At 47.0% G+C, this 27866-nt stretch overlaps 3 protein-coding genes across 6 annotated transcripts; 1 reads left to right on the top strand and 2 right to left on the bottom strand.

Moving 5' to 3' along the window:
- The first annotated feature begins 192 nt into the window (after positions 1-192).
- PIAS3 (protein inhibitor of activated STAT 3) lies at positions 193-10422 on the top strand. Of its 2 annotated transcripts, none has more exons than XM_086392247.1 (14): positions 193-391; positions 3031-3448; positions 3608-3692; positions 3935-3985; positions 4221-4311; positions 5025-5159; positions 5365-5470; positions 6171-6244; positions 6379-6539; positions 7834-7967; positions 8048-8216; positions 8353-8486; positions 8688-8725; positions 9250-10422. In XM_086392247.1, the coding sequence occupies exons 2-14, from the start codon at positions 3034-3036 to the stop codon at positions 9514-9516; spliced, it is 1860 nt and encodes a 619-aa protein (XP_086248373.1). In that variant the 5' UTR covers positions 193-391; positions 3031-3033; the 3' UTR covers positions 9517-10422. The 2 variants fall into 2 exon arrangements, with proteins under 2 accessions (XP_086248373.1, XP_086248372.1); XM_086392246.1 differs by lacking the exon at positions 193-391 and adding an exon at positions 1043-1103.
- On the bottom strand, positions 7651-12952 carry NUDT17 (nudix hydrolase 17). 3 transcript variants are annotated; one of them, XM_086392264.1, is made up of 8 exons: positions 12739-12952; positions 12392-12578; positions 12133-12158; positions 11891-11983; positions 11537-11635; positions 11178-11314; positions 10653-10805; positions 7651-8203 (listed from the first exon to the last, which is right to left on the bottom strand). In XM_086392264.1, the coding sequence occupies exons 1-8, from the start codon at positions 12928-12930 to the stop codon at positions 8182-8184; spliced, it is 909 nt and encodes a 302-aa protein (XP_086248390.1). In that variant the 5' UTR covers positions 12931-12952; the 3' UTR covers positions 7651-8181. The 3 variants fall into 3 exon arrangements, with proteins under 3 accessions (XP_086248390.1, XP_086248391.1, XP_086248392.1); XM_086392265.1 differs by lacking the exon at positions 11537-11635; XM_086392266.1 differs by lacking the exon at positions 7651-8203 and having other exon boundaries at positions 10649-10805; positions 12064-12158.
- A 2044-nt stretch (positions 12953-14996) lies between these two features.
- Positions 14997-27849, bottom strand: POLR3C (RNA polymerase III subunit C). Its single transcript, XM_086392248.1, has 15 exons — positions 27695-27849; positions 26543-26709; positions 25681-25936; positions 25385-25570; positions 24233-24321; positions 22155-22259; positions 21932-22024; positions 19962-20042; positions 19682-19733; positions 19124-19184; positions 18533-18683; positions 17666-17767; positions 17505-17554; positions 16931-17080; positions 14997-15146 (listed from the first exon to the last, which is right to left on the bottom strand). Exons 2-15 carry the CDS (start codon positions 26687-26689, stop codon positions 15068-15070), a joined length of 1602 nt encoding a protein of 533 aa, XP_086248374.1. The 5' UTR covers positions 26690-26709; positions 27695-27849; the 3' UTR covers positions 14997-15067.
- Between the last annotated feature and the right edge of the window lie 17 nt (positions 27850-27866).

The raw sequence follows: 27866 nt of genomic DNA, 5'->3' as shown, positions 1-27866 counted from the left end.
CATGGACCGCAGCCCACCAGGCTCCTCCATCCATGGGATTTTCTAGGCAAGAGTACTGGAGTGGGGTGCCATTGCTTTCTCCCATCCACTCCCTAGAGGAGTTAATCTCTCCTCCGCAGGCTCAGAGTCCCGCCCTCTCCCGTCTCAGACTCCGCCCCTCTCCACTTCTCCGCTGTCCTGGCGGGCTCATCCAGGAGAGGGCGGCCCCAGTCCCAGCGCTGGGCCGGGCTGAGCTCCCGCCCGGGCGGAGCTGCGGCTGCAACGTCCAGCTGCCGGACCGACCTCCAGCCGTGCAGACCTTGGGAGCAGCGCCGGGCCCCTTCCCCCCCAATCTCCTCAGCTCCCCCTCTGAGCGTCCCGAGCCCCCTCCCCGCTCCTTGCAACTGTGCCGGTAAGTCCCACTCTCCGCACGAAACTTTTTGCTGGCGAATTTGAGCCCTACCGCGGGACCATGAAATACAATGTAACCGGTGGGGGGGAGGGGGTGAAGAATTGAGAATAGCCGTCTTGAAATAAACTATTCACGACTCTCATGCGTCCCTAAAATGGATCAGGTCTCACCCATTTCCCGAGTTGGTGGAACTCTTGAATTTGGCTGGTTAAACTTGTAGATAGGGAGATGAGGGGGTTTGCTCCAACTTTGCTCCCCCCTCCCCCATTTGTCTGAGATTAAGTCCTTCTCGAGACTTTTCCCTCCATATCCCAAGTATCTTTGGCTTTCTCAAAGCTCATCCCTTCCCGACTCCGGCGTGGCAAGGCCCCCCTCCCCCAGGTACTTCGGGTTCACCTCCTCTCCCATGCCACCGGGGACCCCGCGATCCTTCGGGCGGCACACTCCCTCCGGGTCTACGGGTCTGGCACCGCGGCCAAAGACGTGCAGCGGCTGGGTCCGGCTGTGGAGGGAGGGGCTGAGGCTGGGGTTCGTCCGAAACACGGCGGGCGGGGCTGGGAAGGGGAGGTGTAGGGGGCCGGACGGGGCGGAGCAGGCGGCATTTGCGGCCGGCGCCGGGGTGGAGAGTTGTGCGCCGGTCCCTGGGCCTGAGCTTCGGCTCGGGCTCGGGCGCCTGCGATGTCTCAAGATGGCGGAGCTGGGCGAATTAAAGGTACCGGCCCCCTCCCCCATCCCCATCTGGACTGAGCCCGGCTGTACGCCGAGTCTGGGAAGCGACCGAGACTGGGTGCTGAGGGCTTGGGTGGCGGCCGAAGACGTGGTGGGGACTGGCTGCTGGGGGTGGTGAGAAGTGGCTGTGGGAGAGAAAGGGGCTGCGCGGGGCTGCGCGGGGCTCCGGGGGCGGGGCCGCGGGGCAGATGTAGGGGTGGGGCCGAGGGGAATTGCAGCTGTTGGGGGCCGAGGCTCAGGGGGCGGGGACGCGGGGTAGAAGTCGAATTTGGTAGTAGGGGCAGATGTAGGGGTAGGGCGGGGAGGAAAAGCTGCTGTAGAGGCAAAGCGGGCGAGTCGATCGAGGCCTAGAGAGGTGACAGTAGGGGGCAGATGATGGGAATGGGGCTGGGGGGCCGATTACCGGGAGGCTCCTGGGGGAAAGGCGCTGAGAGGATAGAGACTTTGGGGCTGCTGTTGGGATCTGAGCCTTGGGAAGTACCAGTAGGTGGCTGAGATCTAGGGGGCGGGGCTGTACGGGGATAGATCGAAGGGGTGGGGCAGAAGCATCCTGGAGGCTGAGAGGAAGGTCCTGCCTTAGTGAGTCGGTATCTCTGGGCAGAGAGAGACAAGTGTGAGACTATGGGATTGAAAAGAAGAATTTCTTGACAAAGCTAATGGAAAAATAAAGACAGGACCGAGGAGATAAGGATGAGGATAAAGGTAGAGGAGCAAGTTTTTAATCATATTCCTCAAAAGGGGCCCAAAGCCATAATGCCTCCATAAGAATTGCAGATGATTAGTAAGATCGGCCTGTGGCAGGGTCTCCTGGAGATTCACAGAAGTGAGTCCTCTAAGCGGAGAGCTTACCACTACCAGAATCTTGAGGATAAATAACCATCTTGCAGAATCTTTAAAAACCATGGGGTTCACCCCCTTGCCTCCTGGCTTTATTCTGCCTTTTGAAATGGAAGCAGAGTCATGGGAAGGCCTGAGGTCTAGTCACTGGTTCCAGCTTCCTAGGAGAGTGTGCAGTTCTGCAGTCTGGCTCAGGGGCTGATCACCTTCTCTCCATTCTTCCAGGGGCTCTCTTTAGAGCTTTCCCCTTGTTTCTTCCACCCCTGTGGAGGAAGGGAAGAATCACTTACTTTCTCTGGGTAGGAGAGAAGCAGGTTATTAGTTCCTGGCAGATGGAGTAAACAGGTAAACAGGAAGGATACCTGGACTCCACAATTCACTGTTAACCCCTCACCCCAAGTTTTGGTCCTGTTTCTCTCCCAGAAAAAATAGGACTGAGGGGTGAGTGGTTATGTAAATAACACCAAGAAAAGGTTTGGGAAGTTATGAGCATTGAACCCTGACCTGGCCACAAAAGCTTGGGGAAAATAGCTGAGGTAGATTAAGGTGTGGAGAGGAGTTGATTTTGAGGCACAATCCTCCAGCCACCTGGCCCCTTTCTTCCCTGCGGGGCTGTGTGGCCTGAATCCTCTTCTCCCCCTCCTCCCTGTCTCCTGTTCCCTTTCAGGAGGCTAGGATGGGTCTGAGAGTCTGAGAAAGAGCAAGAGAGGAGATAAGCAGCTTAAAGGAGGGTCCAGGCTCAAGGCAGGGTGGTGGTAGGAGGCTGTAGTGGACTCAGAGTTGTGCTGTAGGGTGGCATGCACCCTGCCCCCACCTGGTCAACTGACGGGATGGGGAGACAGGATTGCTCAAGCCTGGGGGATAGTGGAGAGGTGACCTCAGGGTTGCTAGAATGGGACTTAGATGTCCTTTTGGCTAGGTAGGCAGTTTGGCAGTAATCCACTGGCTGCAAAGCATCTTTCAGATCAGTGCTGGAGGGAAAGCGCATTGCCCACCTAAAAGCTCAGCCCCAGTGTCTTTGGCAGGACAGGTCTGTGCATGATAGGATCCTCAAGCTTCTCTGATCTCCACAGCACATGGTGATGAGTTTCCGGGTGTCTGAGCTCCAGGTGCTCCTCGGCTTTGCTGGCCGGAACAAGAGTGGACGGAAGCACGAGCTCCTGGCCAAGGCCCTACACCTCCTCAAGTCTAGCTGTGCCCCCAGCGTCCAGATGAAGATCAAAGAGCTTTACCGCCGACGCTTTCCCCGCAAGACCCTGGGGCCCTCTGATCTTTCTCTGCTCTCCTTGCCCCCTGGAACCCCTCCTGTAGGCTCTCCTGGTCCTCTGGCTCCCATCCCCCCGGCCCTCTTGGCCCCTGGCACCCTGCTGGGCCCCAAGCGTGAAGTGGACATGCACCCTCCTCTACCCCAGCCTGTGCACCCTGACGTTACCATGAAACCATTGCCCTTCTATGAAATCTACGGGGAGCTCATCCGGCCTACCACCCTAGGTATGGATCTTTGTGGTCCCTGGGTCTTCCTGGCCTCGCTGCCTCTTCCTCAAGCCTTTCTTAGGCTTTTGTCCTGTGCGCTCAGCACACTGGAATAGGGGCCACTTCTGTGGCCACGTGGGCATGGGCTTGGGAATAACTGCCCCTTTGTGTCCTCAGCATCCACTTCTAGCCAGCGGTTCGAGGAAGCGCACTTCACCTTTGCCCTCACCCCCCAGCAAGTGCAGCAGATTCTTACTTCCAGGTATGTCTCTTTGAGTCCCCCTGCCTCAACCTTGGGTGGTTACCCTGAGACTCTGCTCTCTGACTTTCTTCTTTTCTTTTTTGCCCCCTTCTCACCATCCTCCTGCACCTGCTCTGTCCCTCATTCTCTTGTATGTCTCGTCTCTATCCCCTGGACATCTAACTCTCTGTTTCTCTGTTCACCCCTGTGCTACCCGCCAGGGGCCACACACTGACATCTCTCCTTCTCCCTCCCTGTTTCAGAGAGGTTCTGCCAGGAGCCAAATGCGATTATACCATACAGGTGCAGTTAAGGTGAGTTGATGCTGTCTCCCAGCAGGTCTCCCACTGAGGGTGGGAACGAAGTGAGGGTATGCGCGCTCTTTATTAGGGGATACCCCTGCTCCGTCACACCCACCTGGAGTTCTTGTTTGGAAGCTAAAGGCTACAGATACCCTTGATTGATTTTCTGAGATTGCCTACCTCTCTTTGTCAGATTTTGTTCCAGAAACTGCCTCCCATACTTTCATCTTCTCTTATCTGTTACCAGGTTCTGTCTCTGTGAGACCAGCTGCCCCCAGGAAGATTACTTCCCCCCCAACCTCTTTGTCAAGGTCAATGGGAAACTGTGCCCCCTGCCGGTAAGTGCTCTTCTTCTTCTGACAGTCGCCCTCTCCTTGTTTGAGTTCTTCAATGTTAGCTACACATCTGTTATGAAAGAGATGTGCCTAGCACAGTGCCTGACACATAGTAGGTGCTCAGTTTACTGCCTGAATCGATATAGTCTGGCGAGAACTAGGATAGGGCTGAACAAAGGTTCTCTTAGAACCCAGAGGAGGGACGTTGTTGTTGTTCAGTCGCTAAGTTGTGTCCAACTCTGCGATCCCATGGACTGCAGCATGGCAGTCCTCTGTGTCCTTCACCATCTCCCGGAGTTCACCCAAGGTCATGTCCATTGAGTCAGTGTTGCCATCCAACCGTCTCATCCTCTGCTGCCCTTTTCTCCTTTTGCCTTCAATCTTTCCCAGCATCAGGAGGGATATTAGTTCAACCCAAAGACTCAGAGAAGATTCTCAGAAGTGATGATCCTAGAGTTGAGGGTTAGAAGAAATTGGGTATCCCTACTCTTCCTTTTTAAGAAGGCAGTGAGCAGGTTCCTTTATCTTTGGTCAGTGAATAAGCTCTCCTTTTCCCCCAGGAATGAACCTCACTCCCGACCCTAGCTAGTGCCCCAGTTTTTTGAGTCACTGAATGGGCCCCCATCTCCTTGGTCAGAGAATGAGCTGACCTTTTCTCCAGAAAGTGAGTAACCTAAGACAAGATGTGTTGACCAGTCCGCCCCTCCCTCCTCCAGGGTTACCTTCCCCCTACCAAGAACGGGGCTGAGCCCAAGAGACCCAGCCGCCCCATCAACATCACACCCCTGGCTCGTCTCTCGGCCACTGTTCCCAACACCATCGTGGTCAACTGGTCGTCTGAGTTTGGACGGGTGAGCATGGTTGAGACAGGGAGCCTGGAGAAGCCTGCAGGGAATGAGAGGGAACCATCAAGTGTCTTGGGCTGGGGAAATATCCATCTCTTTGTGGGTCTCTCTCCCTTAACTTGCTGTCTCTGGCCCTTGTGTGACAAAGTGGAGATGGTGGTAGTGGAGGTGTACAATGCAGAGGCTAATTGTTTCCCCCACCTCCAAGTAGAATTACTCCTTGTCCGTGTACCTGGTGAGGCAGCTGACGGCAGGGACCCTGCTACAAAAACTCAGAGCAAAGGGCATCCGGAACCCAGACCACTCCCGGGCACTGAGTGAGTAACATCTTGCCCCTCTTCCCTCGACCCAGATCAGTTTTTCCTGGCCCTCTGGCCTTTATAGTTAAACTTATACCCTTCTTGTGACAACTTACCTTGTTACCTTTTACATGAATCCTAAAACCCTTGTGGTACCCCTCTTACCAGTCTTTGTGGTTGAAAAGTGGGGCCACTCCAGGCGTTGAGTGACACTCTTGCATTCCCAGTTCTACATCTGCTTTGTACCTCACAGACCTTAACTGTTAGAATATGGGTTCTCCAGACTAGAAAGAGTCTTTTTTAAACTTAAAATTTTAATTTATTTATGGCATGCATGTTTAGTTCCCTGACCAGGGCTTGAACCTGTGCCCCTTGCAGTGGAAAAATGAAGTATTAACCACTGACCACCAGGGAAGTCCCTAGAAAGAGTCTTAAGTATCGTCTACTCCAACCGTCTTGGCAATGCTTCAATTCCCTCTAGGTTGTCTCTGCCAAAGATGCTGAAGATTAAGCATCTTTAGGGACTGGCAAATCCCCTTCCCCCACTTAGCCTTCATAATGCAGGTCCCAGGCCACCCCCATATGCTATCTCATAGGCCCCCAAAGCCTCTCTCCCCAGCTGCCTCTCAGTCAGGGCCATCTGCTTCTGGCTTCAGCATCTCCCGGGGCTCTCTCCAGCCTTGCTGACCCTGTGGCTCTGGCCCCACTCTTGTTTCAGTCAAGGAGAAGTTGACCGCTGACCCGGACAGTGAGGTGGCTACTACGAGTCTCCGGGTGTCACTCATGTGCCCGGTGGGTACCAGGGAGAGGAGAAGGGGCAGGAGGGGTGGCATGAACTTCTGGACGCAGATGAGGGTTCGTAGGGCGGTAGGCATAAAGCTTTCTGGGACATGGGGACTCTGACCAGAGAACTTGTCTTTCCTCAGCTGGGGAAGATGCGCTTGACTGTCCCTTGTCGCGCCCTCACCTGCGCCCACCTGCAGAGCTTCGATGCTGCCCTTTATCTACAGATGAATGAGAAGAAACCAACATGGACATGTCCTGTGTGTGACAAGAAAGCTCCCTATGAATCTCTTATCATTGATGGGTAGGACCATTCTGCATTCTGCTTCCTTTTACTGAGGATATCTGCTAGGACTGCCCCCTGTATATATAAATCCATATCAATAACTTACTTCCCCTCCCTTGAACCTGCTTACCTGTCTATTTTATAGAAATATTATCTATCTTCCCACATTGAGGACTCACTACACATTGTGCTGAGAACTTTGCATGCCTTATCTCACTGAAGCCTGTGAGATGCCAATAACCCTGTGAGATGGGTACTGTCATTATAGGGGAGGGAAGCTGAAGCCTAGAAAGATGCAGTATCTTGCTCAAAGTTAGGGTAAGTGATACGAACTGTTACATAGAACAATTACCTGACCTCTTACTGTACATAGCAGTCAGGTTCTTCCGAGGGCCTGGATGTGCCGATCTAGCGAGTCTTAACTGTCTTCCAGATCCTCTGTTACGGTTCTTGTTCCCAGTGCCTTTTTTGAGGTGGTTTATAGAGTTCTGTATAGAGGGCTTTCTTGGTGGCTCAGTGGTAAAGAATCTGCCTGTAGTGCAGGACACCTGGGTTCAATCCCTGGTCGAGGAGATCCCCTGGAGAAGGGAATGGCTACCCACCCCAGTATTCTTGTCTGGGAAATCCCATGGACAGAGGAGCCTGGCAGGCTACAGTCCACGGGGTCACAGAGAGTGGGACATGACTGAGCGACTGACACTTTCATAGTGTTCTGTACCTCTGCTGCTTCTGTCTTATTCCTAGTACCACACGAAACAGATTTTTTAGCATGTATTTATTTTAAAACTTAGCATTTAAAGTTTTCACAGCTCTTTTATACACCTTGGGCTTCCCTCATAGCTCAGTTGGTAAAGAATCCACCTGTAATGCAGGAGGCCCTGGTTTGATTCCTGAGTCGGGAAGATCCCCTGGAGAAGGGATAGGCTACCCACTCCAGTATTTTTGGGCTTCCCTTGTGGCTCAGCTGGTAAAGAATCCACCTGCAATGTGGGAGACCTGGGTTTAATCTCTGGGTTGGGAAGATCCCCTGGAGAAGGGAAAGGTTACCCACTCCAGTATTCTGGCCTGGAGAATTCCATGGACTGTATAGTCCATGGGGTCGCAAAGAGTCAAGACACGACTGAGCAACTTCACTTTCACTTTCTTTATACACGTTGCTTTGATTCCAACAACCCAGAGAGGCCAGGAGGGTGGATAACAGCCCTAATTTACAGATGAGGAAACAGGTTCAGGAAGGTGAGTCCCAGAACTCCGTGGCCACTGTTCCAGCCACCTCCCAGCCATGTGAATTCCCATCTTTCCTCTCCCCCAGTTTATTCATGGAGATTCTTAATTCCTGCTCGGATTGTGATGAGATCCAGTTCATGGAAGATGGATCCTGGTGCCCAATGAAACCCAAGAAGGAGGCATCTGAGGTTTGCCCCCCGCCAGGGTATGGGCTGGATGGTGAGTGACCCCTTGTCCCCCAGTTGAGCTAAGTCTTGTGTGGCTTCTTCTCTGAGACACAGTCTTCTTACCACCCACAGGCCTCCAGTATAGCCCAGTCCAAGAGGGCAATCCATCGGAGAGTAAGAAGAAGGTTGAAGTTATTGACTTGACAGTAGAAAGCTCATCAGATGAGGAGGACCTGCCCCCGACGAAGAAGCACTGTCCTGTCACGTCAGCTGCCATCCCGGCTCTTCCTGGAAGCAAAGGGTATGAAGAAACAGGCTGAATCTATAGCACAGGGCACAGAGGGAAAAATCAGGAATGGGCAGACCCTGGGGCAGAGAGGGGACTTGGGATGCTGAACTGGGTGAGGGCACCTGTGATTCCATCTCTTCCCCCACAGAGTCCTGACATCTGGTCACCAGCCATCTTCGGTGCTGCGGAGCCCTGCTATGGGCACGCTGGGCGGGGATTTCCTGTCCAGTCTCCCACTACATGAGTACCCGCCCGCCTTCCCCCTCGGGGCTGATATCCAAGGTATGACACGGATCACAGCATGGGGCCCTGGCCTGCCACGTCCTCCCCGAAACCAGTTCAGAACCCTTGCTCCTCTTCAAAGCTTTTTGGCTATTTTGCAAAGGGCTACAATCCAGGGAACTTCCTTGAGTTTGTGTGTGTGTGTGTGTGTGATGAAGTGTTTCGATAAGAGGTTGATTTTAATTTTTCTTTTCCTACCAGGTTTAGATTTATTTTCTTTTCTTCAGACTGAGAGTCAGGTAAGTGGTCCCTTCTCCACCTCATATCTCTGAAGCTTCCTCTCTAGGCACTGATGGGGCCCCTCATTTTCCCGAGACCTAAGTCGGCTTCTTCATGAAGGGCGGGGTGGTACGGGCAGTTTATTTCCCTCGGAGGCCCCGCCTGGGACTTCCTCAGATTCTCACTGGAGTCTTCCTCTGTCCCGTTACTGTTTGTCTCTAGTTTTTGGTGTAGTTCTGCTCTTGTCTGCTCACCCCCCACCCTGCCCCCAACCCACGTGCACTTGAGCGCCGTGGCTGCCCTAGCCGGACATTCCACACATTTCAGACGCCCACAGGGCTGAGCTGGTGGGGCTGTCTCAGGGCAGGGAAGAGGGCTGGGGTGTGGGGGAAGGAGTCAGAGGAGAGCTCTCCTGCTTCTCAGAGAACTCTTCGGGATTCTGAGGGGTTGATTTATCCCATATGGTATTTGTGAGATGGGTGACTGGGAGGCGGGTAAGGAAGGTCCGGATAAAATCTTACACCACACTCTTGCTTCCTCCCAGCACTATGGTCCCTCCGTCATCACCTCACTAGATGAACAGGATGCCCTGGGCCACTTCTTCCAGTACCGAGGGACCCCTTCCCACTTCCTGGGCCCGCTCACCCCCACGTTGGGGAGCTCTCACCGCAGCGCCACGCCGGCACCCCCTCCTGGCCGTGTCAGTAGCATTGTGGCCCCTGGAGGCACCTTAAGGGAGGGCCATGGAGGACCCCTGCCCTCAGGTCCCTCTTTGACTGGCTGTCGGTCAGACATCATTTCCCTGGACTGAGTCTCCCAACACTGAACAAGTATGCTGTGGAGTCTAGACTCCTGGCCACTCTGACCCCTTGGGGCGGAGGCAGGGGAGCTTTGGTCAATGGCCAGAAATACCTTCGTGGACGCCGGTTTTTTGGCCTTATCTCTGCCTGACGAGGCTAGCACCCAAAGGGTTAATATTTAACCTCTTTTTCAGGACATTTGGGGTCTGCTTTTGGAAATGTTCTTTGACATCCAGCACATTCCTTTGGGTCTGTTAATCTAGGCAGTGGGAGGCAGATGGGATGGGATGTGAGTTGGGGAAAGGGCTGAGTCCTCAGCCTTGACTGTCTAGGGCCTTGTGGGGAAGGGGCTTTTCTCGTGTCCCCCAGATACCCTCTCTTCCCAGCCCCCACAGCCGGCTCTGCTCCTCCCCTGCATCCATCATCTCTTCGTGTCCATTCCGTTTTCTTTGGCCAAACAGACAGGTGGAGTAACTGAGATAGGCAGACACATGGACGGAGAATTCTATTTTGGGTTGCAGATCTTTTGTGCGTAAACAAGAAAAACCAAAATATTCCAAAGATGACCTTCCTTGCCTCCTACTGCCCAGTATGACTAAGGAGGAGATAAGGCCTTAGCCCGGATCCCCAGGCGTTTGGGAGAAGGGCCTGGCTGACTGCCTGGGTCTCTATTTATATATTTAAGTTCACAACGTTGCTTACGCTGACCAGCCTGGGGCCTGAGCTTCTAAAGGCCGGTGGCCCTGGGGTTAGGTCTGGCTCATTCTGCACCTTTCCTGGGAGGTGGGAGCATCCTTGTGCTCTCGCCTGTCTCCCTTTTCAGGCTCCTCTGGGGCCCAGGATCTATGTTGTAATTTTACTTTTTATTTTCACAGTTGTAGCAAAGTTCTTACCCATAATAAAGGTTGTGAATGTTCTGTGAGTGTCACGGAGGTGGGCTGGGGAGGTGATTAAGCACTCGGCTTTCCAGATCTCTGGTGTGGGGAGGTGGGGAGGGAGGTCCACGCTCTGCTATCCCTTGCTGGCCCTGGGTCCAAGTGAGCTCCAGGTGTTACACTGAGGACTTGCCAGGGCAGTTGTTCTTTCTTCCTTTCTTTGCCCCTTCAGCCCAACACCGTGGAGCCCTTATGTCCTTCCTCATCCTTACCTGCCCAGATGTTGCAGCCAAAGCGTGAGGGCAAACTTGGTGCCAGTGCTGACCCTCTCTCTGCTGTCTGCCGTGCCCGGGGTTGTCCGCAGCAGGGTGGATGTGGGCAAGGCCAGAGGCTGGGCTCCTCCATTCTCTTTTAGTTCCACTGCACTGCAGAACGACAGCTCCTGTCTGGGCTGTGCCTTGTGGCTTAGCCCCACTTCCATATCCATTAGGTCATATGATCCTCCGAACCACCACAGGAGAGGGGTGGGTCGGGGGGGTTAACCTCATTTTACAGAAAGGAGGGTAAAATGACTTGCCCCAATGAGAGTGTGGGACCGAAACCCAGGTAGCCTATTAGACAGGAATTCTTGGGAGTATAATAGGCACTGTCTTTGATCTATGTGCTCTCTTCATTATCAGTTGACCAACTCCGTCCCTAAATCTCCCCCACAACACATGTCTTCCCCTGAGGAGGAGACAGAAGGTAAACTTCTCAATGTCTATGTGTTGGAGGGACAGGGAGAAGTTCCTACTTACGGTACAGAAGATGGTAGGTCCTGGGGAAGATGTTTGGGGGTCTCTGTCCCATCCTCTGTGGCAGCCACTGCAGCTGCTATGTCTGGTCCCAGCCACATGAAGGCACTCACCTCTCCTGCATTTGGTTGAATCCGGGCCTGGGGCCAGACATGTTGATGCTTTAGTCATGGCCTCTCTCAGAAGACCTGTTCTTGATCACAGCCTACCCACAGGTGGAATGGAGAGACTTGGAGCAGGGACAAAGGAGAGGCTATTGTATTTCGTGGTTATCTCTGACTTTCCCCGCACCTTAGTCATCCTTGGAACCAGTCTTTCTGGGCCTCCTCAGCCCCATTTCCTTTGTCTACTGCCAGCCCTACCTGGAGCTGCTGCTGTGACTCCTGGGAGATGACAAGTAGGTAGAGAACGATGTGATGGTATTTGGGGAGACCCCAGCTCAGCTTAGGGGGGTAGGCAGACTAAGAAGAAAAAAAAAAGAGAACTTCCTGTCCCTTTTTGAGACTTTGGAAATGCAGCTGAGGGAGTGGAGAGTAGAAATGGTGTAGGAGGGACATGGGTAAGAGTCATGGGATTGGGGACTCCAAACCACCCACACTCCATCAGTTTCCCTGTGGTCAAGGCAAGTAGGGCTGTTCTGTGGGCTTTGGTGGGTTAGTAGTTATTAAGTGCTCTTGGTTAGATAGGAAGGAACCTCTCCCAGGCCCCTGTCTCACCTCCCATAACCCCAGAGGGACCCAGGAGAACTGGCCCTGGGGCAGCTGGAGTCCACTCTCCTCCCAAAGTTCTCGAAGCCCCCCATCCAGCAGCTGGGGGTGAGAGGATAGGAGGTCAGAGAGGCCAATGCCTGGCTCCTACAAGTCCTGTGTTTGCCCTTCCTCCAGCCCACACCCCATGTGGTCCCAGACAGGGTCTCTCCTTCAGCAGAGGGTGCGGTCTGGCTCAGTTGATTGGTTACCTCTTCATCAGGTTCCACATGCCCACCTGCAACAACAGTGGGACCAGTCGGTGAAAGGTAGTGTTCCTGTCCAGGGACCCCCACTCACTATTCACGCTTGCCCCCTCCTCCAGTGGACACAGATGCAGTTGTAGCCCCTTGTGATTCTGGGACCTACCACACTTCTGGGCCTACTTCTGTCATTGAGACTGGGAAAAGAGCTGTGGGGTAGAGGCAGATTTCTTTCCTGGACATTGGGCCTTGTCCTCAGGTCACTCACCTGGGGGTACCCAGAGGTTGGGCGAAACGTTGAGGGTGCTTGTCCTTCGCATCAACAAGACAGTCTGGTCGCTGGACTGCAGAATGACCGCCACACCCAGATCCACACCTCGACCTTTCGGGGGCAGCTCAACCCCCGGAGCCCTGGGCTGTTGGTCCAGGGCCGCAAAAGGGCAGAAAGGCGGTCGCTGGCGGGAGGGAGCCACTGGGGTTAACATCGCAGAAGAGACAAGGAACTGGAGGAGCCCGAGGCAGGTGACCGGCCCAGGCCTCTCGCCTCCAGCTCCCACCCTCTTCCGGTCCCTTCCTTCGGTCCTTCACCCGCCCCATCGCGTCCCCTCTCTCCACCTGGAGCGGAAGCCTGGCCGACGCGCCTGGGAAAGGCTTGTCCGAGAGGACCAGTTGTCCCCGCTTCAGGCCGCAGTGCGTGGGCCACGGCCCGAGCCCCGACCCGGCGCCCAGGAGGCCGCACACACTCTTCGCGAAGCTCACCGACTCCGGGCGCCCGGAGAGGAGTAGCAGCACCCGTGCCGCCGCCATCACGGGCTGCGGCGCACCTGGCGCCCTCTGGTGGCCCAGCAGCGCTTCCCCTCCGAGCCTTCCGGCGGCTCGGAAGGAAACCGGGCTTCCGGAACGTCCCAGGGAGAAATTGAGGGAAGAAACTTGGGGATGATCCAGGAGTGTAATAAATAAATGACAAAGCGGAACGCCTCTAAATCCTCAGCTCCTCTTGTCCTCCCATCTTCTGTTTAGGAAAATGATCCCTAGACTGAGCGATTTCTGGACTCATGTGTCATTTCCCACCAGGCATGGGTGGAACTCTGTAAGCAACCTTCCAGGACACTCTGCACACCTGTGCTAGCAGGTAACACCTCGGATTAATTACATCTATCTCTTAGCCAGACACCCAGGAAACATTCTTGACATCTTCTCTTCCTTTCTTTTCACTCAAATGGCAGCCAAGTCCACCAGATTCTACCTCCTTGAATGTTCTCAAATCTGTGTCTTAATCTCCAGCCTCCAGTGCCCTAGTTCAAGTCTTCCTCATATTCTGCCTGATATATTATTACAAATCTGTACGTAGTCCATCCTAAAAGAAATCAGTCCTGAATATTCATTGGAAGGACAGATGCTGAAGCTGACACTCCAACACTTTGGCCACCTGATGCAAAGAACTGACTCATTTGAAAAGACCCTGATGCTGGGAAAGATTGAAGGCAGAAGGAAAAGGGGACGACAGAGGATGAGATGGTTGGATGGCATCACCAACTCAATGGACATGAGTTTGAGTAAACCCTGGGAGTTGGTGATGGACAGGGAGGCCTGGTGTGCAGCAGTCCATGGGATCACAGAGTCGGACACGACTGAGTGACTGAACTGAGATAGTCCTGCCCCCACCAATTCATTCTCTACAGTTCAGAGTGATCTTTCCAAAACACAAGTCTGCTCATCTTGCTTCTCCATGGTCTCAGGATAAGCTAAGCTACTTACCACAGCATAGCAAGGACCCACCAGTCCTTGCTCCTGCCTGTCAATTCTGGCAGGACCTATGCTGTTTTCTAGTCATATCCTATTTGTGGGTCCCCTAAGAAACAGGCTCTGCTTCCCTCTGGGGTCTTTCCCCCTTTCACCTGGTAAATCCCTATCTTCCAAAATACAGATTGTGTCACTTCTCTTTGCCTCCTTTCTTGCCTGACCCTTCTCCCCTTTACTTCTATACTACAGCCCCCCAACACATCCTTGTACTTATTTGTCCCCTTTCATTATGTTTGTGCTCGAGGCTATTCATCTTTGCATCCTAGTACTGGGGATGCTCAAAAATGATGGTAAGTGTCTTGAAGGCAGAGATGGTATTATATTAAGAGTTATCTTTGTATATTGTCTCTACAGTTAATTGGGATTCCAATGTTTAACGAATTAGGACTAACACTTGGTAGGAGCAAACTGAAGTGATTATGAAATAAGACCTAACTGTTTTAAATGAAATGAAGCTGCTGGGACAAATTATACCAACTAATCATCTATCCACAGTACTGAGAGAAGGAAGTTACAATTGCCAGTTTTTAGGAATAATGGTGAAGAGAAAGGCAGTGATTTATTGAGTGCTTATCATATGCCAAGCACTGTGCTAAGTTTTACACACATAATTTCAGATGTGTTAGAAGCCCAGAGCTGGCAAATCTGACATTTATCCATAGATTCTAGTATGACTGCTTGGGCCAATCCACCTACTAGCCCTACAAATAGCTTTTATCCCCCTCTCCGTGGTAGTCTTTCACATTCTCTACACTGTGTGTGTGTTTAATATTACAGTTTAACAAAGTAAAGAACAGGTGCAGCTTTTTGAAAATGGGATAAAAAGCTTAGGAAGAAGTTTTTCTGTCAGGGATGTTCAAACACAGCTTTAGCTAACTTCTTGGTGGGAACTAATTCATCTAATAGATGATTAATCTAGTTGATTTAAGGTTCTTTCTCCTGCCAAGATTTGATGAGGGTAGAATATAATGATGATTCTAAAACAGAATCAGCAAACTTGAAAAAAAGACAGGTTACACTCTTTCTGGTGTACTCTGGGTGGTAGGGAGAGGGAATGTCAGCACAGAATCTGGATTTTCTCCTACTCCTTTATTCTTCCAATCCCCTCAGATCTTTGGAGGAAGACTTTTCTTCTGGGTCACTATCTCTTCATGGTGCTTTCGATGTATGACTCCAGCAGGAAGATGGTTTCATCCACCTGGATCTCACAGGCATCCAACCTGAGTGAAAAAAATGAGAGCATTTGTCCAGACTGAACATTTATCAGCATATTTAAGATTAGAGGCTGGACTGGTTACCCTCAAAAGTACTGGGCAGAAAGCAAGAGAACTAATAGCTCATTCTCCTGTTGACCAAGCATCTCGTATGTGCTAGGCACTGTGGAAATTGCTGAGGGTTCAAAAAACAACACCTCTGTCCCAGGAGAAGTTATAGTCTAATTTGCAAGGAGGAAAAAGCACATGTTAAAGGCACAGGTGTAAAAGGACTTGAGTAAGTGAAGTCGCTCAGTCATGTCTAGCTCTTTGCGACCCCATAGACTGTAGCCTACCAGGCTCCTCCGTCCATGGGATTTTCCAGGCAAGAGTACTGGAGTGGGTTGCCATTTCCTTCTCCAGAGGATCTTCCTGACCCAGGGATTGAACCCAGATCTCCTGCATTGTAGGCAGACGCTTTACCGTCTGAGCCACCAGGGAAGCCCTACAGAAACTAAACGTAACAGAAATTCTAAATAAAGCTGAGGTGAGTGGAGGAGGAACAGAACATCTTGAAATAAGATGTATCTAGTCAGGCTTCTTTACTAAAAGTAGTTCCTGTGTTTTAGAAAATATGATTTGCCCTGCAGTATGTTTAAATGTATTTTAAAATAGAAGCTGAGAGTGGCTGAGGCTGAAAGTGATTAGGAATAGAAGGGAAAACCGCTTCTACTCTGATAATACTGATAAAAATCATCCATGAAAAACCCATACTGAGCGTCATACTTAGTGGAGAACGACTGAAAACTTTCCCCCTATGATTAGGAACAAGACAAGGATGCCTGCTTTTTACTTCCATTCAACATTTCACTGGAAGTTCTAGTCTGGAAATTAGGCAAGAAAAACAAAAGGCATCTAAACTGAAAAGGAAGAAGTAAAGCTATTTCTAATTCACAGATAACATAATCCTATAGACAGAAACATCTCAAAGGATCCACAAAAAACTTACCACATCTAGTAAATCAATTGGCAAAATTGCAGGATATAAAATCAACACACAAAAATCAGTTCTATTTCCATACACTGGCAATGAACAATTCAAAAATGAAATTTAAGCAAACACTAAAACAGTATCAAAAAAGAATAAACAGGAATAAATTTAACCAAAAAAATTATAAGACTTGAATACTGAAAACATCATTGAAAGAGATTAAGGAAGAACTAAGTAAATGGAAAGACCTTTCATATTCATGGGTTGGAAGATTTAGTATCATTAAGATGGCAATCTTCCCCAGATTCAAAGCAATCTCTCTGAAGGTCTATGGTGAGGAGTGAAAGGAAATGAGGAAGAAGGGACAGGCTAGTATAACACCATGAAAGGACTTGTATGTTATGCCAAGGAGGCTGGTCTTTATGCTGTAAACAAGAAGTCAATAAAGCATTTAAAGTAGAAGAGTGCTATTATCAATCCCTTTAAAGAAACTAACTTTGAAAGCATTATAAGAAATGGTTTGAAGGGGGAGGTGACTGCAAAGGTCTGGGGAAAAGGTGAGAAGGGCGTGCGTGGAGAGCAAGATGAAAGGCCAGATTTGGGACACGCTGCTCAAGTAACATCAAGAGTCGTGGTGAACATGACAGAGAGAGAGGAGAGAGAGAGGGAAGAGAGGAGAGGAGAGAGAGAGAGGTGAGGGAGGAGAAGCTGAGAATATCTTCAGAAATTTGAGCTTTAGTAAAATAGGTGGATTAAATTCTGTTGATTGAGGTGAGGAGGAAGATAGTTTCAATGTAGCTTTGAAGTCTGTGAGGCTTACTTGTTGACGTTGCGCTTCAGGGTCTCTAGCTGCTGGCGTTCGGGGGCTGTGATCATCTCCTCTATTTCCTGGAGCTGCGCCTCCTCTGCGCCTGTGGCCTGCATAGATGCAATGATGGCTTCCACCCGCTGAGACTTCTCTAGTAGACGCCTGTCAGAACAACACAACTCTGAGGCATGTCCCCTAGCCCTGGAGATTCTTTCATCCCATAGACCTGGGGCATAACTCCCCCTTTACCATGTTCCTGGTCAAAGTGGACAATGTCACTCTCTAAGGATGTTTCCTACAAGTTTAATTAGAAATGTGACTTTATTCCTGAAACTCTTGCTGCTTCTCACTTGTACTTAAAAGTTTGGTGCCAGTTTATATGTTGCCCATAAATTTAATCTGCAGAACTATTTCACTGGGGATATCTGACAAGTGTATACAAATGCATGATTATGCCAACCTAAGCCAATAATTCAGTGCAACCAGACAGGTTATTATCTCTATTGGTTTCCATTTCTATAGAAAATTTCCCCGTAAGCTTTTTGGCCTTGAAATATGTAATTACTGAGTTGAAAATGTTACTCACTTGTTTTCTTTGGTTTCAAATTGTCTCCTTTCTATTAAGTTGGCTACACTCTGAGGAGAGAGAAGAAATGCATAGTTCTTTCTGTATAAGTAGCTCAGGCACAACAGCTAAAGGGGGCGTGAGGGTGAGACATCTCTGTAGAGGGAATGGGGAGGAGTTACCTTGTAGCACCTGTGCAGCAACATTCGGGCAGCTGATAGGATGTTCACAGTATATAAATAGAAGGTCCGGGATGGGGCATGGTCTGGTGTTTTGGGAATTTCCTATTTGTTCACAGAAAGAAAAATAAGAGACATTATACTTTCCTTCAGAACTGGCAAAGTAAATACCTGTGCCATCTGGAGTTACTAAGCCCTTTCTTTCACCTATATTCCCTCTTCCCCAGTCACACAGCATCTGTGTTTATAGCATAATCAGCCATAGGGAGGGCTGGGATGTCCTGTTTTTCCCTTTGATTGTCAACATCCTGAGTGGGGAAGAAAGAGAAGGCGCTTAACATTTACTGAGCAACTCTTATGTGCCAAGTAGACTGTATTTGATTTTTACAACAAACTATATTATTTCTGTTACCTCCATCTATCACCATTTTGTAGGTGGGAAAAAGGACGGTAGGTAATTTGCTTAGTGTAACTGGGTGATAGGCAGAGCTGTGATTCTGATTCCAAAATCCATTCTATCTTACTTCCTTTTAGGGTAGAGTACATAGCTCTGCATGCAGTGAGGACCCAACAGATGCTATTGATAGACTGACCGGTAATAAACTTAAGACTTGAGGAAAGGATAAATCATAGGAACAAGGAGCTAAAGAAAAAAAGGTACAGTGATTCTGGGGTGATTTCTTGGCTCTGCCTCTTTTTTACAAGGCCAGATAAAGCTCCACAGTTATCTTGCAAGTGCTTGGTATGTCTTTGTCAATCTTTTTTTTTCTTCTGTCTCAAAGATGGATACAGAGTTTGTTTGAGGTTCAGAATATTTGCTTCAGCAATTTCTCTCATCCATCACCTCTGCTGGTTGGCAATTATTGTTACCTGCAGTGATATGAAATTTTCTGAGAGCATCTTATAAAGCATATCCTTTGCCTCCTTTGCTGGAATCATTGCAAAGTCTTCTACCTGCTTCTGCTCTAGGTGTTTCTTTTGTAAAACTAGACGGAATATTCTGGCACAGCGAGATCCAAATCTGGAAAGGAATAAAGGAAGCAAATGGCAGGCCAACATAAATTAGCTTTAGTTCTTAGTCACAGAGGGTTGTTTAGTGTCTATGTGTGGAGCAAGGACCTGAGAGGAACAGCAATCAGAGAATTCTTCCTAACTCCATAGATCAATGACAATACTGCTAATCATAAGAGTCACCAACTGCTGACTCGAATGCCTCAGTTCCTGCATTTGTAAGGAAAGGTGTTAGGAAGGCTGATGAATTGGCATCCCTGGGAATTAAGCAGCAGGGTATTTGGGGTAAAGAGCAGTAATAGATGGGACCCATAGTGGTCCAGTGGAAAATGGGCAAGATGTGCCAGGTGTGCCTATACTGGTCGGTTACCTAATGATCAAATCACTTGTTCAAATGGGGTGTGGAAAGGAACTACCTGACCCCCAACCCTTTCAGGGTAACCGCCTTACCTCTCTTGTACGACGGACTCCAGAGTGGCCGTGGCTAGAGATCCTAGAGCCTTATGCAGGTCTTTATGTAGAGGGTAAAGGTCACTCCATGATGTTTTGGCCTGGATATTGCGCTCTTAGTTTTATTCCCAAGTATTTAATTTAAAATTTAAATACCGTTTTGTTTTTCACATTAGTCTCATTTATGTTATTTAAGTATTTCAAAACCTTAATTAACTAAAGGTGCTTAAGTCAGGGTTTTGCTTAACTAAAATTTAGTTGGTTAAAAGTCTGTTTTACTTCTTTATCATCAGTGTTTTAGTTCAATTTTCTAACTTACTTAGTATACTATATGCGTGTGTTAGTCGCTCAGTCATGTCCAACTCTTTGCAACCCCATGGACTGTAGCCCACCAGGCTCTTCTGATTGTGGAATTCTCCATGCAAGAATACTGGAGTGGATTGCCATTCCCTTCCCCACTTAGTATACTAAATATCATCAAATCTTTCCTAAAGTCACCCTTCTGTTTCATAGTTCAGGCTGCCTGACTATTAAGGAAATAACCACCCATAAGGATACTGATGACATACATTCCTCCACCACTGTCGCCAGACTTTCCAACAAACTCTAGCTATTAAAAAAAGAGAGAGAGAACTTGTGTTATCTGAATGGAAAGTCCAGTGATTCTGTTTCCAGAAGAGCAAATCTGGTTGAGTTGGTAGGAGGAAGCTCTCCCATCAGGCGATGGTAGAGAAATTGTCTGAGCTGGCTAGGTAGAGAATGAAGCTGCAGAAGACTGCTACTAGTTATCAGTGGCAGAAATTAATCCTAAACACAATAGAAAAAAAAAAAGACTTACTGGATCATCTGCCAGCAGAGTGAGATACTGATCAAGAACTTGCTTAGAGATGTTATAGCCAACAGGTAGGGATCTGAAGATCTATGGAGCAAAAAGACACAGTGAAAATGAGTTTGGGAACTTAGAACTGGTGACATTGCTGAAATAAAGATGTTTTAACTTTAGATATCACAAGTATAAAAATGTCCCAAAGCACAGCAGCATTGTTGGTAAGAGTAAAAACTGGAAAGAATTCACATGTCCAATAGTAAGGAGTTCATTAAAATACAGTATAGCATGGCCACATTAAGTGGAATGTGATATGGCCATTATAAAGAATGAGATAGATCATGAAAAGGAAGTTTATATATACTGTCATATGAGAGAAGCAAGTTTAGAACAGTTTGCAGAGTATAATCCCTTTTAAAATTTTTGTTAAAAAATATACATATACCTACATTTAAGTGAGACTATATATAAGAAGTCTGAATAAAGATATGTATCAAAATACTGACAAAGATCTCGGGTTGGGATTATGCAAAACTACATATGTATTTAAACTAGAGTATGTTACATACAAGAAGCACAGATCGTAAGGATTCAGTTTGATGAGTGTTGATAATTTTATATACCCATGTAACTGCCATCTACAAGATACAGCACTTGCCTGCCATTTCTGAAAGTTTGGGGAACTACCACTTTGAAAAACTATATATTTCTAGGGACTTTCCTGGTGGTCCGGTGGCTGAGACTCTGTGCTCCCAAAGCAGGGTGCCCACGTTTGATCCCTGGTCAGGGAACTAGATCCCACATGCTGTGACTAAGAGTGTGCATGCTGCAGTGAAAGATCCTGCATGCTGCAACAGAGATCAAAGATCCCACCTGTAGAAACTAAGACCTGGTGCAGCTAAACAAAGAAATCTTAAAGAAGAACTATAGATCTCTAAAAACAGGTCATATAATTATTTTTGTCATTGGAAAAACATTTGTATTTAAATTTTTGTTATATAATAACTTAAAAAAATTTAAACACTGTAAAAATACAACTATATTTAATATGAATAAATATTGGTATGGTTAAAAAGTAACAATATAAAGTATTTGATATATTAAATATTTTTTATTCAAAACTTAATAAAACATTAAAAAATTAAAATATATATAATATACTGAAAAAACAAATACAAGCAGCCAAATAATATCCTGAGCACTAAGGCTCAGATTCTAAGCAGTGAATACTTAGAACAATTAAGAGTAATCTGTACCATATATATATATACAACAAAATACTACTCAGCCATGGATTAACCTAGAGGTTATCACAATAAGTAGAGTAAATCAGAAAGAGAAAGACAAATACTACACAGTATCATTTATATGTGGAATCTAAAATATGACACAAATGAACTTATCTACAAAAAAGAAACAGACTTACAGAGAACAGACTTGTAGTTGCCAAGAGGGAGGTGGGTAGGGGAGGGTTTGGATTGGGAGTTTGGGATAAGCAGATGCAAACTATTACATATAGAATGAATGAACAACAAGGTTTGCTGTATAGCACAGGGAACTATATTCAATATCCTGTGATAAACCAATAAGGAAAAGAACATGAAAAAGCAAAGAATGTGTGTGTGTGTGTATATGTATATATATATATAGATATAGATATAAAACTGAACCACTTTGCTGTATAGCAGAAATTAATGCAACATTGTAAATCAACTGTACTTCAATAAAATATATTCAAAATGAAAAAAAAAAAGAATTACTTGTACTTTGACTAAAACAGTGGTGTAGGGTTTTAAAGGTTGAATTCCCAAGAGACCAAATATTTCAGTACCTACCACCTGGGGCTAATCACTGTCCCACCTCAAAAGGCAAAAACCCTTTCTTTCAAGGTCCAGACCTTAACCTAATCCCAGGCTCTACGTATAATAATTATAACATCCAAGAGTCTGTCAGAAAACTAGTATAACAAGCATGAAGCTCACCTCGTTGGAAGACAATGGCTGGGTGAAGGGGGCACCAGAGGGAGTGGTGACCTCACTCATCCGGAGCATGGTCCTCACGATCTCACTACTGGTCTAGGTTTGAACAGTGAACTGGAATTCAGAATTCATTCTGCTGTGTGGGCTCTGGCTATATGCCAGTGGCCACATCTGGTAAACAGTGTAATGTTCCTGATAGCCACTGTCCCACCCACTTAGATATCACCTGGTCCATCCTGTTGGCAACTGCGCTGACAATGGCTTGGTCACGGAAGTGCTGGTGGAATCTGTCAAGGTTGGCCTGCCAATAAATCCCATCATCTGGAATGGGCTGAGGAGAAAAGTATTAGAAAGAAACATTTAGATACAATGAAGTTTTCTAGGGAGGAGTTTGGATTTCACTGTTCCTTTTCCTATACAGTAGTGACTAAATTGGTTGGAGAAAAAAACCATTCAATTGTGTGGATTTAGTGAAGTGAAGGTTGCTCAGTTGTGTCTGACTCTATACAGTCCATGGAATTCTCCAGGCCAGAATACTGCAGTGGGTAGCCTTTCCCTTCTCCAGGGGATCTTCCCAACCCAGGGATCAAACCCAAGTCTCCCACATTGCAGGCGGATTCTTTACCAGCTGAGCCTCAAGGGAAGCCCAATCGGAGGTCTACTTTTCTTTATCCTGTCATTACCTTATTTTAGGCTCTAATGTTGACTCACTTGAATGACTGTAAGTAGTCTCCTAACTAATTTTCATTTTTTTTTAATGAACACTATAAAAGAGGATAGTTTGGTTTTCTGTTTTTAATCTTTTTCTTTTTGCACTGTTCTCCCTGTTTCTCATAGAGCTGTGCTTTTCCAGCTTTTGGGGTACAGTCCCCTTGAAGAATCTGAAAAAAGCTATGAGTACTCTATAGGAAAATGTACATATGAACAAGTACAGGTAGACTCTCTGAAATGCATCCATGAAGTTGTACAAGTTATGAACCACTGTACTATTGTAACATTTCTAAAACTTAAATCTAGCTACTTCATTCACCTAAAATTCATCAACTCCCCCTTATCTTCAGGGTGAAGTGTAAACCTCTTAGTCGATCAAAAAATATTTATTGATGTTAGGCTAGTATTCCAGGTACCAGGGTCAAGATATTGTCCTCAAAGAGTTATAGTCTATTGGGAGTGCAAATAATAAATAATTTTATCTACCTTTAAATGCTGTGAAGATGAAATGGGAAAATGTGGTAGAGAATGGAATAGAGAGTGGGCAATGGGGCTCGAGCTCTTAAAAAACAGCATTTGAACTGAGATCGGAATGATGAAAAAGAGGCAACTACATGAAGATCTTGAAGCAAAAGAAATCCTAGGGACGAAAGCCAAAAGACTAGAAAGAGCAAGTATGACATATTTGAGGGATGGAAGGAAGAGCTGAGATTAGAGAGCCTTGTCCCCAGCAGATCATGCAAAGACTTAGTTTATGTAAGGGATAATAATCCATGGTAAAGATCTAGATTTCTTCTAAGAGTAATGGGAAGTTATTAAAGGAGTCAAAAATCAGCGATGGGTTTTTTTTTTTTTAAAGAACAATTTAGCAAGTCATTTTGGCTCTTATGCAGGTATGAATGTAGGAAGGGAGACCACTTAGGAGAGCGCTGGTGAAATCTTGACTACAGTGATAGTGGTGTGGACTAAGGTGACTGGGAATGGTAAGAAACAGTCAGATTTGAATTGATTTTAGAAATTGGGTTGACAGGTTTTACTGTGAGGTCAGATGGCTCCCAGGACTTTGGTCTAAGCAAATGGTATCCTAGGTGGTTGGTCTTGGTGATGTTCCTAAGATGAGGAAAGCTTAGGAGGGAGTAGATAGCTAGGAATGAGAAATCAATTACTCTGTTTTAGTCATACTACTTTTGGGATGCTTATTAGACATCTTTATAGGGATGCTGAGAAGGCATTTGAAGGTAAGAGCTCAGGTCTACACATATCTTTCTAGACTCATTTGTGGCCACTTATCCCTGTGGGTCTCTACAGTCCAGCCACAGTGATCAATTTAAACTTTTTCTAGGCCCTTTATTTGTGCATAAGCCACTACCTCTGTCCAATGAGGTTAAGCCTCAGAAGGGAGACAGTAATGGACAGTATAGAGACAGTAATGGAGTGCCCTCTTTGTTAGTCTGTCCCTGGCCAACATTTGATCAAGTTCATAATCCCACTACTTCTCAACCCAAGAACCTTGAAGCTCTTCAGGGCTTGGTATCTCAGTGCTCTTCCTGGCTGGCCTCAGGGTGAGGACTCCAAGTCCAGAAGCATCATTACCTCTTTGTTATCTGTGGTCTGTTTTGGTCTCTTGGCCTTGGGCTCCCCAGTAGCATCTTCGTCAGACGATCTCCTCCTTTTACCTTTCCCTGCCAAACAGAACAGGCGCACTGATAGGCTACATCTCCTATGATGACAGGAAATTGTGGAAGGTGACAGGTGTCGCTATCCCAAAGACCTCTGTAGTGGCCTCTAGGCAAGAGATGTTGAGGAGACGGAGGAACTACAAGAAATTCAAGTTAATGATGAAGTCATCTGAAACTCAACGTGTTCAAAAAGAAACTCATAGTCTCTCTCCCTCAAATTGCTCCTGTTCCAAGGCTTCCTTTCACAGTGAATGGTACGCTCATCCTTCCATGTACGCCAGCCAGGTGTCATTCTTGATTTCTGTTTTCCTCATCCCTTCTATGCCTAATTATTCACTGGTTTGTCTACATTTACCTTTGCCCCCTCCTTTCTGCAGACAGAAACATATTTTTAAAATGCAAATTAGATGATGTTACTTCCTCTAAAATCCTTTAGTAGTTTTCCTTCACATCTATGATAAAGAACAAGTGCTCTATGAGATCTTGCATGATCTATTCCCTGCCTATCTCTCTAACCTTATCGTATGGCTCTCTTTCCTTTGCTCTCTATGCTTTAACTACACTGATCTTCTTTTAATTCCTCAAATATACTTTTTTTTCTCTCACTACATACAATTCCTTTTGCCAAAAATGCTTATCCTCTGTACCTCTTCACACCTTACCTCACTGACTGGCTCCTACTTCTGCTTAAAATCTTGGTTCAAATGCCATTTTCTCAAAGAAGCATGTGCCCTAAACTCCCAGGTAAATCTGGTCCCCTGTTATGTATTTTCATAACACTCCTCACACTTTTCATACTTTCTCTTCACAGTACTAATCACAGTTTGTTAGTTATATATCCATGAGACTATCTGATTAATGTAAGCTTCCTATACTAGACTCAAGCTCCATAAGGGCAGGGACTATAATGTTTTTTTCATCACTTTATACCACAGTATCTGGCATAGAGCAAATCCTTGGTAATTGCTTCATTGATTAAGTCATTCATTTAACAATCACTATGAAACTTTCATGAAAGAATCGACAATCAGGGCAAGTCACAGATCTCGGGGTCAAAATTCCTTACCTATCAAGCTCAGTTTAGGAACCAGGTACATGTCCTTTTCACTGACGACAAGAGTGGGGGCAGGTGGTGGTGGCCCAGTATCTGAATTCTCAGTGGCAGGCACCAAGGGGCAACGCTGCACAAAGTGTGTGTCCACTAGTCGCACAAATGTGTTTGATACCTCAGCATAGTCCATGGTCTTGCCATCTGTATGACAGGAGGAAACAGGCAAATGAGACGGCCTCAGGTAGCTAAGGGTTCACTCCTGCATCCAGTCAACCTATGCTTTTGTTAACAGCTGTGGATACAGTACTGACCCTCCATAGTCTCTGTGAGCCTATCTGCTACTTTCTTCACGACAGCTGACATTGTCATTTTGCCATTCAACAACAGCTCCTCAACAATGAGCTCTCCAGTGTCACTGTACAGTGTTTTGGCGGTATAGATGTACCGGGGATACCTAAGCATTCGCAACACCCGGTTGCACTGGGCTTCATACTCCACCACTCCACGTTTGTGCACTTGATATATCACCAAGTTGTGCTGGATGAGGACACAAAGGGCTTTTTTAACCTAGAGAGGATACAAAAGAAAGAGAAGAAAAGTCTGAAGATGCAGTTCATTATTGCTGGCAAGTTTTGTCTAACAGTTTCCTAAACATCAAGAGACAGCTGCAAATTGCTCCCTCTCTCCACTGGAATAGTTAGTAAGAATCGAATGTCAGTGGAAAAAATCAGGACGATTCCTTACTATGATGTTCATATTTCCTCCAATCTTTATCTTTCAAAGTACAGTTTACTTCCCCTCTATTATTCTAATTCCTAAAATGTAGTACTGAGATTAATAGACTCATTATGAATAAATGAAGTATGGGACAGGAGGAGCAAAGATTTGCCTAAGAAGCCACAAGGAGCCAGAAGACTTTGAGAAGCAGAACCCTGGGCCCTATGTCTCATTCTCTCTCTCCTCTCAAATAACACCCTTCTGATCCTAGGGCAGACTTTGCTCTTTTCCATTTTGTGGGGTTATCCAGTCTCTTACTCATGTCTGACTCTTTGCAACTCTATGGACTGCAGCACACGAGGCTCCTCTGTCCTTGTGGGGCAGGCAGTAACAATATTCAAGGGTAGGTAAAAGAAATTAATGAAATGAAAGCAAATTGATGTGATCCAAACATACCTGATCCAGTGATGTTCCTGTGTCATGGGCAATAACTCTTAGGGGCTGGCTGCCAGTTCTGATTAGGTGGACTCCAATTTTTTCTACAATCTCTCCAAAATGCTCTTGCAGCAACAAAGAACACAGTTTAATTTCTGCTTGAGTCATTACGCTGAGGAGTCTCAGAGCTAGGAAAAAAATAAAAGACAGTATGACAGGAAGTTTTTCTTTTATTTTGGGAGCAGAATTACTGAATGTAAATTCATGTTCTTTCTAGACGTCAGTGTGACAGTAGATATACCAAAAGCCTTAAAATCTTGCATATCTTTGACGTAATTCTTTTGTTTTGGCTATTCTGTTCCAAGGGAATGATAAAAATATGTCACATTAGAATACTGATATTCTAGGAACCTAGTAAGTGATTATTTCAATAAATTATGGTATATGCATACAATGGAATTCTATGTCAACATTCACAATACAGTATGTATTAGTGTAGAAAATTATTCATTAAGTGAAAGACGCAGGTTACAAAGCAAAATGTAGAGGGAAGTTCAATTATTGTGAAAAAACCCCCACATGCATGCATCAAAAAAGAAGACTGGAAACCTAGGTATATGAGATTTATCTTTATGGGATCATATATGATTCTAATTTTCTTGAAAGATTGGGTGTAGATGGTTTTGCGATCTATCACAGACCTTAGATTCTATACTTCATTGTTTCACTCCTATTGGGAGTGAACAGGCAATGACAACTTTGCAAAGTAAGTCAGGAGGTAAATGATAGCTTCTCAACAGGGTGTTTCAGATAGAGATGAAGTATGTTGTTAGCAGGGCAGTATTTAATTTTGAAATTTCGATTTCTTGACTAAGTAGACACAAAAAGAAACAGACATGGTTGACTATATAATCACAAGTGCTATCAAACACTGGTTTGTTCATTTATTTCTCTCAATCCCTCAGAAGCCAACCAAGAGTATGCCTTTCAGCTTCACTATTCCCATCCACAGGTCTTTGGGGACACATCCCCAGACCCTCTGCCATCCTCGAAAAGGATTTCTAGGGAGCCTGGCTCCTGGCTCTTCACTCCCTTCCCGCTGGTTCCGGTTCCGGAGTGGATCCCCGGGTCCAGAGACAGGGCCGCCTCGTTCAGACCGCATTTTCCACTAACCTCTGGGTCAATGCAACGTAACGCCGCCGAGCTCCCCACAACTGCTTTGTGAGGTTCCCGCTGGCCGCCCGGGCAGAGGGGGAGCCCAAGGTCCTTTCGCGCAGGAGCACGGCCACCGACGAGGACCGGCGAAGAGGAAAAACGTGTGCCGATCTGCCCCAGCGTTTCGGTG

Source organism: Bos grunniens, chromosome 3 (genome assembly GCF_055505025.1).
Source record: "Bos grunniens cultivar Pamir isolate PY7600 chromosome 3, Bosgru_T2T1.0, whole genome shotgun sequence".
In the NCBI taxonomy this organism is placed as follows: Eukaryota; Metazoa; Chordata; class Mammalia; order Artiodactyla; family Bovidae; genus Bos; species Bos grunniens.
Note: the sequence above shows the minus strand (reverse complement) of the source record. Positions and strands in the feature narration are given on the sequence as shown.

What these genes read in the sequence shown, in the direction of transcription:
- POLR3C (XM_086392248.1), bottom strand. Translation starts at nt 26,689, where the DNA reads ATGACTCAAGCAGAAATTAAACTGTGTTCTTTGTTGCTGCAAGAGCAT. An exon ending in GCTCACAGAGACTATGGAGG is followed by an intron (nt 25,571 to 25,680) that starts GTCAGTACTGTA and finishes CCTGTCATACAG; the next exon opens with ATGGCAAGACCATGGACTAT. An exon ending in AAAATTTCATATCACTGCAG is followed by an intron (nt 17,768 to 18,532) that starts GTAACAATAATT and finishes GTGAACAAATAG; the next exon opens with GAAATTCCCAAAACACCAGA.
- NUDT17 (XM_086392266.1), bottom strand. Translation starts at nt 12,930, where the DNA reads ATGGCGGCGGCACGGGTGCTGCTACTCCTCTCCGGGCGCCCGGAGTCG. An exon ending in CAACCTCTGGGTACCCCCAG is followed by an intron (nt 12,159 to 12,391) that starts GTGAGTGACCTG and finishes CTGTTGTTGCAG; the next exon opens with GTGGGCATGTGGAACCTGAT. An exon ending in AGTCACAGCAGCAGCTCCAG is followed by an intron (nt 11,315 to 11,536) that starts GTAGGGCTGGCA and finishes GTCTGGCCCCAG; the next exon opens with GCCCGGATTCAACCAAATGC.
- PIAS3 (XM_086392246.1), top strand. Translation starts at nt 1,080, where the DNA reads ATGGCGGAGCTGGGCGAATTAAAG. An exon ending in CATCCGGCCTACCACCCTAG is followed by an intron (nt 3,449 to 3,607) that starts GTATGGATCTTT and finishes TTGTGTCCTCAG; the next exon opens with CATCCACTTCTAGCCAGCGG. An exon ending in GGGTGTCACTCATGTGCCCG is followed by an intron (nt 6,245 to 6,378) that starts GTGGGTACCAGG and finishes GTCTTTCCTCAG; the next exon opens with CTGGGGAAGATGCGCTTGAC.